The sequence below is a fragment of the Drosophila innubila genome, chromosome X (assembly GCF_004354385.1).
Source record: "Drosophila innubila isolate TH190305 chromosome X, UK_Dinn_1.0, whole genome shotgun sequence".
Taxonomy (NCBI): domain Eukaryota; kingdom Metazoa; phylum Arthropoda; class Insecta; order Diptera; family Drosophilidae; genus Drosophila; species Drosophila innubila.
This window is the reverse complement of record NC_047626.1, coordinates 8,949,918-8,961,694: the sequence shown is the minus strand read 5'-3', so window position 1 is coordinate 8,961,694 and position 11,777 is coordinate 8,949,918. Positions and strand designations below refer to the sequence as shown.

The window sequence follows — 11,777 nt, the reverse complement described above, 5'->3', positions numbered from 1 at the left end:
GATAAGTACGGTCTATCGATAGCAGCTGCTCATTCAAGTGTACAGTGTTGCACGAGCTTGATAAAAGTGCTGCGAAATACAAAAGCTGTTTGAAAGTTAACTGGCGCGCAGCAGAAATAAAATTTGTTGTATTAAGTGTAAATTTAAGTAAACTCAATTGATTCGGTGGCCAAAAAGTAAGTAACAATTGATTTACACATTGCAATGACTCAAGCGAATAAGTTATAAATAGTAAATATTTTAAAAACACACAAAATGCTGAGATTTTCGAATAACGTTGCCATGATGCTAGAAGGATGTGCATTTAAAGACTGTTATACACCAGCCAGCAATGGGCAGCACTGTCCAAGGACTGTCATCGATAATAACGGATGTGTCTCTCAGCTGCGTGCTGAAAACTTCAAGCTCAGAGAGCAATACACTGTTAGTTAACATTAACAGTAACAACAGACGTTATTATCCTTTAACAGCTGCTATGGAATATGTTCTCAATAACAGTGGTGTCCTTATACAAGTTTTTAATAGTTTTAGGCCTAAAATATCGATATAAACAATGTTATTGTCACTGAAAATTTAAAATGAGGCAATTCGTATAACATTATTATATAATAGTAGCAGATAGTAATAAAAAACGTTAATAATTTGGCAGGCGGAATGCATTGTAACAATCCGTCCCACTGTGCATTGGCTGTAAACGAGAACATGGCCGTTAAACAGGCATTCTGATTGGGTTTGTTGTCCATGCATTCGTTCTCATTGCCAGTTGGACGGCGTAAGAGTTAACGTCAGTAGGCAGCAAGACGTAAACGAAAATGGTTGTGTTTTTGTTGTTACGTGAACGTTGATTTATTTATGCATCATTTTTTTGCGATTTTTTTTTGCGTGTGTGCGTGTACGAAATAACAATCGTAAGCGACTATTTAATAATAGTGAGTGCAATGTTTATTACAAAAATAATTACAAAAGATAATTAATACGGCAACAACAACAACAACGACAAGAGCAATGTAAATATAATAAATATATATATATATATATATATATATTTGTCGGCATTTTGTATTGTCAATTTCCTACTTGTTATGGTTTTTATTTTTTGAAATTTGTGTTTCTTATTTTTTGTTGTTTGTTTTTGATTTCAATTATCATTCGTATAGTTTGGGCAATGCCAATTAGCATTTGTGTTGGTGTTAGTTTGCTTATAAGAATGAAAAATATAACAAAGCGGTGCAAATAACACGATAAAAAAAAAAACGAAACGAAACGTAACAAGAAGCAGAAAAGCCGCAACGCTGACGTTGACATCCACAGAGAGCGGGCAGCGAGAGAGGCAGAGAGCCAACACTGTGTCTGTGTGTGTGCGTGCTTATGTGTGTGAGAGTACGTGTGGTAGAACGTGGTAGTAGCCAGCAACCTAATAAGAATACGTTAACAAACTGACGACGTGTGTTCAGGTTCAACGTGTGTGTGTGCGTGTGCGTTGTGGGGGAGGGGTGGCGTGTATTGGGAGCAGGACGCGCTCTCTCTCTGTCATTGCCTTTGGCGCGCGCCCTCTCACATTGCGCTCTCTTGCTCTGTTACGCACTGACATTCATTGATTTTTCCACTTTGCCAGGGATCGGTGTGGGATGGAGAGGGGAGGGATGGAGGGAGGGAAGACAGAATGAGAGGAGTTGTGACCAACCAAGGTGAAACGACAGAGAGAGCTAAAAACGAAAAAGGAAAACAAAGGGGAAAACCTAGCATTTGTGTGTGTGTGTGTGTGTGTGTGTGTGTGTGTGTGTGTGTGTGCAATTGACAACTCGTTGTTAGCCACAGTTGGAGGTTATGTTTGGCCATAAGTGTAAATAACTTGGCCCATAACAAGAGATTGGAATTTCAGCGCAATTTGGTTAAAACAACATTTTTTTTTCACTAATTGTTGTTTTATAAATTGGAAAAACGCTAGCAAAGCCACCACCGAAACAAGCGCCGCTTTTGGGCCACCACCAACAACAACAGCAACAATAACGCATAACAGCAGCAGAAACAACAACAATAACAGCCAAAGAGCACAAGAAAAAAACAGAGAGCGCGCGCAACGATTGAGAGAGCGACAGCGAGAGAGCAAGAGAACAAACCCAATAGCAAAGTTATTGGTAACAAAAACGGGCAATAGTAATTGTTTTGAAAAATTAAAAAATTCAAATATTTAATTTTGCAAAAACATTCAAAAATTGTATATAAAAACAAACATGAATGTTCTTTTTTGCCCAAAACAATTACTTGACTAGTATAAAATGTTAGCTAGTATACAAATGTTAGGCTCTAATTGTTAACGTTAAAAACAATTAGCAGACTTGCAGATAATATTTATTTATCACAATTTCTTTATACTTTGGTTGCCATGTTAAGATTAACACTTTAGATAACATCAGAGGTGCTCATTTCTTTTTTTTTTTATTTTTCAAGCGATCATTTGGTTTCCAATTAGACAGTTGCCTTGCTCCAATAGGGCATGCAAGCCTCTCGCGTGCGCTTCGCTCTCTCTCTCGCTGTTATGTCTCTCGTTTTATACTCTCGGCGTATGTTTGCGCTCATTCCACTGCACAGTTTATCACACACACTTCAGTTTACTCCACACATTGCAAGTCGACAAAACCGGCCGCTTACGTGTCGTAAGCGCACTTCATTTACGTAGCGTGCTGCGATAATTACGTTTGATAGCGCGCTCTCTTCTTGCTTGTGCTTCGTCAACATCAACATCGACTACCGCTTAAATTGTGCCACGCCGGTTTTTCATCAACTTGAGGTGTAAATTTAAATATTGTCGCTGAAATATTTATCGTTCATTATTATTAGACGGGCCCCATACAAATAATGCTAAGCAATTGCAATGCGGGATATAACGAATTTATGAAGATGTCGGTCAAGCGGAGCTTAGACTATCATACTGTGCTAAACGATCTTCGTATAACACTGCAAACTGCATCTTGACGCATTTTTTAGACACAACTTTATTTTCCTTTTTTTTATTGAGAAAAATATTATTTTTAAACTTTTCGTCTAAGAAATGCGATCAGAATCAAGTATTTAATTGACTGTAAAATTGTGTATTTTGTACATTTTTTTGAGGTTGTCTTAATTAACAAAAAAAAAAAAAAAAAAAATGTAAGATCAATTTGCTTGATTTAAGAAACCGGTATTTTTATCAGTGCAGTTCTTTACATTTGGAATGAAAAATTAAGCTTTTACTTTTATTTGTAACTAAAAGTTTGCATTAAATGTAGTATTTTTTATGAAAAATACTGGTTATTAATAGGTATAGCTGGGGGCACAGTTATCGGCAGTGCGTGACGAATTGCCTCTATGCATAAGTTAATTTTTATAATATGCCAAGCGCAATCACAATTGCATGAGTCAAGTAACCCTCACTTAAGGGCTACCATAAAGTTAAATAAAAAAAAAAGGAAGAGAACAGAGAGAAAGAGAGACAAAGAGAGAAAGATCAGAAGATTGAGAGCAAAATAATAATTGGTATTCATTATCTAAAGGTAACAGGTCTATAAAAATTTCTTGATAAGCATTCTGACAGAGGTATTTATTCCCAGAAAGGAATGATGTGGGAAATTAGATGATTGATAGAGCAAAAATTAAACGAACAAAACTTAAGAGACGACGAAAAATTATTTGAATAAAAAAACTGAGAAATTAAGTATATGTCTACAAAAAGTCACTAGAGACAAGATATCTAACTGTTATACTATTATATGAAATTTATTTCAATATTTAACTAGAACAAAAAAGTTTAGTCATAAATAAATAGCTGCATAATTTGAAAAAAATATATATAATAGGATTTTTTTTTTTAAGCAATAGTCTTTTCCTTTGTTTTATTTTTTTTAAAGCATAAATAATTTAGGATCTTATATTTTTTCTAAAATATGCAGTCAAAAACTGTTGGAAAGACCCCAATGACCTCTTTTAAAAACTGTTTTAATTGCTTTTCACTTTTCATTGGGTTGTTAGAGTCAAAGAAAAGTGCTTAACTTCGAATATATCGTTAAGTCGCATCAGAAACTTTTTAATGCTTATGATTCTTGAGTGATTTAACTTGACAGCTGACCAGTTGAAAAGTTTATGTTTAACTGGTTTAATCTTTTGCCAACAGCTCAAAATAAGAAAAACATGTAGAAAATTATACGTGAGTAAGAGACTTGATGGATACCCTGTAGTTGAAAATTACAAGAAATTGGGGAACTGTTTTAAAAAAATTTGATATGAATTAAATTAAAAAACTCTTAAAAAAATCGCGAAATTAGGTAACTATAATAATACAATAAGTAAATAAAAATTGGTTTTAGAATGGAACACTTGAAATGATAATAACAAATTGTGAAATGCTTTTGTTTTTGTTGCTTATCTGAAATGTACATAGATTTAGTAAGTAAATAACTAAAATGATTACATCAGGGAGACTTGAAATAATTTCTGCTTTTATCGTTTGAGTTTTTCTTCAATTTATATTGCAATTTCCATTTTATTATGCTGTACAAAGCTGCAATTTTATAGTTAAATAAATATTGACTTGCCTGTGCGAGTGTGTGTGTGTGTGTGTGTGTGCTTGTACCTGTTAACGACACGCCCTCTAGTCCCGCCTCTATCCAATCTGCACAACAATAAACAAATGAAATGACATGCCAATATGAGAATGTTGTCCTTTTTATACATTTTTCAAATATATTTGCATTATTTTTAGAACCGTTTCTTTATTTTTTCATCAAACATTTTTCGTATTTGCTTTTCTTATGTTATTTATCTGTACTCGATTTTAAATAAGGTAAAAAAAAAAATTGTTAATAAAATGTTGCTTTAAAATTATTACAGTGAGAAAATGAATGTTTAATTTTATCATTTTAAAATTATATAACATGTAAATCATCATTTTAAATAGTTTTTCTTATAAAAAAGGAACAGATCTTATTATATTATTGTATATTATCATTATTATATTAAGTATATATATATTATTGTAAATATTTTATATATAAGTTATTTAAATGTATTTATTTTAAATTATAAAATTAATTTTGCCTTTAACTCATGTGCCAATTCTCTTTTTCTCTTTCTCTTTTTGAATGCCACCAAAAACACAAAAAAAAAACATAAAAATCCCATCCAATACTTAAAATCAAAATAAAAACTTGAATAATTAAAAAAAACACTATTTTAAAGTGTGCAATAAATACTAAATAATTTGAATATTTTAACAAAAAGTATAAAATCAAGAAAGTGTAACTAGAATCGATTACAGCAACAAACGTTGCTCAATATGAGCGCCAACAACTACAACAACAGTTGCAGCAACAATTTCGACAACAACAACGAAGCTGCTCAACAACAACTACAACAACATGCAACACAACAACAACTACAACAACACTTGTGTCGCACAAATTGAAATTTCGAGCCGCAGGCCCAAAAAAAGTGCAACAATAATTAAAAAATTCAATTACAAAAATTAAAAAAAAAAAATACAAAATCCAAAAGAAAAAAAAAAATTAAAAATATAAAAAAATCAAATTCGATAAATATTTTTTTGTTGTTATTTCCCAGTTTGTCCTGGCAAGAAATAAAATCAATCTTTATTCTTTATATATCCAGATATATAAATATATATATGTATATGTATTAGTGAATGTGTTTGTGCTCGTGCATTTGTGTGTGTGTATTCCCCATTGTGCATTCCATCCATAAATCTAACATAACTTGATCAAATGACAAGTATAACAACTAATTAATTAATTGCTATTTGTATATGCACAATTGCAACGCAAATATAACAAAACAACCGAAACAACAACAACAACAATTATAATTACAATCAAACAACAATCGATAACAAACCGATAAAAACAAAAAACAACAAAAATGGCGGACATCATGCGTCCGCCGTTTAGCGAAATCAAACGGCCCGACGAAATTGTCAGAATGACAACCGCCGATAACTTGAAATTTGCCGTCCTCATCGGACTCATCGAGGTCGGCCAGGTGACCAATCGTGAGGTGGTCAATACAGTTTTACATTTGGTAAGTACCACAAATGATAAACCAGCTTTAACATATGTTTATCGCTAGAATGTATCGATAACTATTAATTTATCGATATCGATTTTCGATACCACAAATCGATATATATTTTTTAAATATGTATGTTTTAAATATGGATTACATCGCCAACAATCTTGTGAGTTTTAGTATATCGATTATATTTATATCGATAAAAACTAATACGACCATTTGGTTGAAAATAAAATAAGATTATGCATCACATGTTTTCTTCTAAGCTTATTTTTTCATATATTTCTAAGCAATTTGAAGAGAGTTCTTCAAGTAGATGTGATATGGCATGATATAATAAAATGCTGCATGATATGATTTGGATTAGATCTAGATCTAAACAAACATTATTCAACCTTCACAAAATCTTATTTATCCTGAAAGAGAAAGAGTTTTATTATAAGATTACTTATAATACAATAAAAGTATAAGTAGATGTACCCACAGATACTTATTTGCCATGTTTTAAGTGCAATTGAACAAGAACTTGATGAATTCTTCGAAAATCAGATGTATGTAACCATCTATCTAAAATATATCTATCTAAAAATATTAAATTCCTTTCAAACCACAATTAAATCTCCGACTTACACAATTGATCAACTTGCATAACATTGTAGATTAACATTAGACCCATATGCCAAACAGGAAAAGCACAGATTTTTCTTTCCCCCTTTGCATAAATCTCAGCATTTGAAAATTCTTGTCAATATATAAAAATCTTTTGCTTGAACAGCGCAATTTCATTAGACAAGCTGACAAAATGGCGTCTAAACGCCATCCAAAAAGGGGGAAAAAGATGGAAAGAAATTGGCAGATATATAGGGGTAGTGCGAGTAAGAGACAAGACACACACACGCACACACACACACCAAATAGACGCCTCTTTCATTAGCACAAAATTAACATTTTCCTGGAAGCCGCAGAGCGAAACATCTCCGAGGGGGGAAAGGAAACAAGGAAGATTGGCAGGGGAAAAACCGTGTAAAATCCCAGTGTATATAAATGTGTGTGTGTGTTTGTGTGTGTGTGTGGGCCTAGGCTGTGATTAGATCAAAGGCCAGCAACAACTGCGTCTTTTCCCCCCTCGAAGACAATATGCCTGCATACATATTGTATTATTACACGACATTATTATTAGAGAAGATTTTCAAATTTACATTTTTGGCGGGCTAAACAGAGGCGTGGCTTATGGGATGGTGGGGGAGGGGGAGGGGAAGAAATAGAGGAGGACAGGTGCTTAATGAAAACACGACACCGTCGCTCATCATTATACTCGTAAGTCGAAAGATTCTGAGATTCTCGGTTGCTTTTTGCCCAGCAACAACACCGAAAAAAAAAGAACGGACTGACAACAGAGCAAGGGCGTTGTAAAGGCGGGCGGGGGAAGAGGGGGGAAATTGAAAAGGAAGAGAGAGAGTGCCAGAACAGCTTGACAGGTGTGCTAAGTGTGTGTGGGTGTGTGTGTGTGTGTGTGTAAGAAATTGAAAAGAAATTGAATTGAAGTTCGTCGACGTTGTCGTTTTTTGCTACTCATTGATAAGATAAGCAACTAGCTAGTGCGAGAGAGATGCAGCTAGAAAAGGAGTGAGCGAGTGAGTGAAAGATATATAACTGTATATATATATATGTTCGCTAGATACACCGACTGCTGGCACATATATAGGTGCTCATTTTTATACGCTTCTTTTCGCCTGATTATACGACAATCTGATAAGCGTGAATGAAAAAAAAAGAAATAAAATAAAAATATGTGTGTGTGTGTGTGTGTGTTGCATTGCGTTGAGTTGACGTGTTCCAACCACAAAAAGATATAATATTTAAACGATAATATAAGTATGTACATACATCTATAAAAAGCACTTACACCGAGAGAGAGAGAGAAAGCAACGCGTAGATACCCATTAAATAATTTTAAAATTGATAACAAAAAATAAAATGTTGAAAATTTTCATTTCTTTTTTTTTTCACAAAAGTCGAGAATTATGTTAGTTATTTAAAATTGAATTCTACACACATTTTTATAAGGTATTTAAGCAGCTGTATACCAAATTTGCTAACTATTGCTCTTAGGGTTTATTAGTTTCTTTAGCTTAAACTTGAGAGCTACTTTCTATTAATCTGTATGGTGAGCTTTAAGTTTGCCAGCCTTGTTAAAATGTTTGCAAGCCCTTTTCTAAACATTTTAAATATTTACAGGGTGCTCTAAATGATTTTATTTGCCGTCTCTAATCATTGTAGGGTTATGCCAGATAATTTCAATGGAGGGCACGAATGTTTATTTTATTCTGCGGAATTTAATGGATGGGTGTTGTTTCTATGTAACTGATAATGTTATGATTTATGAGATTGCTGTCAATATAGATACTTGTTGCTGTCGTTATCGCTGTATCAATTAATCGATATTGCTATCGATACTGTTTTGGTCTTTCGTTATCGTTTTTCGTTGCATTTCTTTGCGTCTTATGCTTTACTTTTATAGGCTATCATTCTTCTTTATTTTCTTAGTGGTTCTTTTTGGTTTTTTTCTCTCTGTTCTTTACACTTTTTGTTTCCACAATTTGCATGGTTTTCCATTACTTTTGCTACTTCTTCGTCTGTTTTCCTGTTGATTGATTCATGGCTCAACAGCTCGACCAACATTACTCACAGGGCTAAAGTAAAGACCACCCCACAATATTCAACATTTTTCACCTACCTCTTCTCATTTTTCCCTTCTCCCCCCACCATCATTGAGGTTGTGGGTCAGCAACTGGCAACTTCACTTGAACGATGACGATGACGATGACGACGACGTCGACGTCGACGCTTAATCGGTCATTGGGCCTTGTTATACAGCTCAATTATGGTCATTTGCCATGTGGCGCATGTGGTACTCTCGAATCATTTAGTATTGAGCCACCCTTAACCTATACTCTACCCTCTATCCCCTACACTGAAAAAAAAATACCAACTTCTAAAATCAAGAACATTTATCTTAAATATTTTGTTCTTAAAATAAAATTATTTTAAGACCAAATTACTAAAACTAAGATTATAAATCTAAAAAATTTTGAAATCTTAATATAAGAATAAAAATCTTAAATTGTTAGGAAAGCAGAAATATGAACTATTTCATATAAAACAAATGATGGTTCCGTGGCGACGGTTCGAATCCCACTGATAACAAATTTAATTAGCTTTTATAAAATTACTAAAACAGAATAAAAAAAAATTATAAATATAAAAAATAATTTTTATTTTTTGATTTTAATTTGAAAAACATTTGTGTTCTCTTAATTTAAGAACTTTATGTTCTCGACACATTTTGTAGAACAAAAGTCTTAGTTCTAAGACAAAAATCTAGATTTTAGAACATTTTTTTTTTTTATCAGTGTACCCCCTACCATTCCCCCACCACCCCCTACTCACACCCTTGAATGGGCTTAGAGAGCGATGTCACGTGCAAAAGAGGCAAAGCCTTTAATCGATTTGCCTTTCGTCTTTGTTGTTTAGCTAAAAATGTGTGTTTGCTACTAAAAATAAACGCTTAATGCAAATCAACAACAACAGCAACAACACAGACAACAACACAGACAACAACAACAACAAGTCGGAAAACAACGAGAGCAAATTTAACGATTTTAAAACCGATTGCAAAATGAAGTCAACAACAGGCTGAGCCCAAAAATTTTCAATTTGTTTGGCTCGTTTCGAGTTTTCCTGCTGCCTTCTGTCTGTCTGTGTGTGTGTGTGTGTGTGCGTGTGTATTGTGTCTGTATTGTGCTTGTTTACATTTGCCATTACAACACAAACAAATCAACAAACAAACAAACACACACACACGCACACATGCGATTGCCATCTATATAGACATATATATAATATTTAAAACCTTACATTAAAATTGAGCGACTACCCTTGAAATAAACCCCTTTTATAGCACCTCCTCTCCATTCCCTAAACGGTATTGTTGTATCATTTCATATTTGTCTTGACATTTCTTTGTCACATTCATAACTCGCAAGATTTGATCTTAATATTTACTTTAATGTGATGGGAATCAAACCAAAAGTTCTCGTTTTATGCCCTGTAAATGCTTTAAAGGGAGGAAGAGCAACTCTAAGTTCAAAAAAAGGTTAAACAATTATTTCGGCAAGAGCTTTTACTCGTTTTTGTCTATTACCGGTACAATAATTTAATTTACAATTTTTAAAAAAATCGAAACCAAGATTCTGAGGGAAAATTTTGCTTTACAATATTAAACAAACTTGAATGCAGAATGATTTTGGAGACCAAACCATGATCAAAATGACATTCCGCTTAAAAATCGGTTCAGTTTTGGCAAAGTTATGGAAGTTTAAAGTTGGTCCGACTTTTGATCTAGCCACTTTACAAGTCAAAATTTTTGTCCGATTTGACATGATTTTTGACAGAAAAATGAAAGGCCTCAGAATCAAATTTAAAGTGTTGATTTATACTAATTAAGATATCAGGAGTTGAATAAAAGTGAAAACTTGAGATTTTAAAATTTCAATTTTCAAAATTTCAAAGGGGGGACCCTTAGCATTGAAATCAAACCATGGCTGTGATAGGCGAAAATAATAAAATTTTCTAAATGAACAAAATTTAAATGCAGAATGAATTCAGAGGATAAACCATGATCAGAATGATATTCCGCTTGAAAATCGGTTTAGTTTTTACAAAGTTATGAAAGTTTGAAGTTGGCCGAACGTTTGACCTAGCAACTTTACAAGTCAAAATTTTTGTCCGATTTGACATGAATTTTTACAGAAAAATGAAAGGCCTCAGAATCAAATTTAAAGTGTTGATTTATACTAATTAAGATATCAGGAGTTGATTAAAAGTGAAAACTTGAGATTTACAATTTTCAATTTTCAAAATTTCAAAGGGGGGACTCTTAGCATTGGAATAAAACCATGGCTATGATAGTCGAAAATATAAAATTTTCTAAATGAACAAAATTTTAATGCAGATTGAATTCAGAGGACAAACCATGATCATATTGATATTCCGCTTGAAAATCGGTTTAGTTTTCACAAAGTTATGAAAGTTTGAAGTTGGTCGAACCTTTGACCTTGCAACTTTACAAGTCAAAATTTGTGTTCAATTTGACATGATTTTTTACAAGAAAATGAAAGGTCTCAGAATCCAATTAAAAGTGTTGTTTTATACTAAATTTAACATAAAACGTTGATGAAAGGTGAAATCTTTTGATTTAAAATTTTCAATTTTCAAAATTCCCAAGGGGGGACCCTTACCATCTAAATCAAAACCAAGATGTGGAGTCAAAAAAATAGATTTTTCAACAAAATTAATGAATATTGAATGCAGAAAGATTTTAGATGCCAAATTCTGCCTGATAATCGGTTCAGTTTTTTTGTAAGGTTTGAAGTTGGTGAACTAGCGACCTTAAAAGCAAAGAAATTAGTGTTAATTTTGTATACTAAAAGTAATTTTGTTACTTATGGCCCAGCTTTCAGCATTTACAGGATATCTTGAAGTCGCGCAATTTGTGCTAATTATTTGGCTAATTACAGTCGCTAAAGCAGTCGAAGCTAAGCAGCTTATTAACGTTTAGTTTAGTTGCTCAACAACGAACACAACCACGACCCTTTAACCTCCGCTCTGTAACCAGCGTAACCCGTCACCCTTACTCTCCCCCTCCACCTCACCCA

The 11,777-nt window shown here is 33.3% G+C and overlaps 1 protein-coding gene and 1 long non-coding RNA gene across 4 annotated transcripts in view; both read left to right on the top strand.

The window, feature by feature from the left end:
• Positions 1–732: 732 nt before the first annotated feature.
• Positions 733–5,257, top strand: LOC117791161. Its single transcript, XR_004618025.1, has 2 exons — positions 733–1,007; positions 5,215–5,257. It is a non-coding gene; the product is annotated as an uncharacterized LOC117791161 (long non-coding RNA).
• A 293-nt stretch (positions 5,258–5,550) lies between these two features.
• LOC117791061 (neurobeachin) overlaps positions 5,551–11,777 on the top strand; it is a 250,661-nt gene continuing 244,434 nt past the window's right edge. For 2 of the 3 annotated variants that reach the window (XM_034630725.1, XM_034630718.1), the window contains exon 1: positions 5,551–6,069. In XM_034630725.1, coding sequence (XP_034486616.1) covers positions 5,911–6,069 — 159 coding nt within the window. In that variant the 5' untranslated portion in view covers positions 5,551–5,910. The remainder of the gene's footprint in view (positions 6,070–11,777) is intronic. The other variant, XM_034630710.1, reaches the window with a different exon arrangement.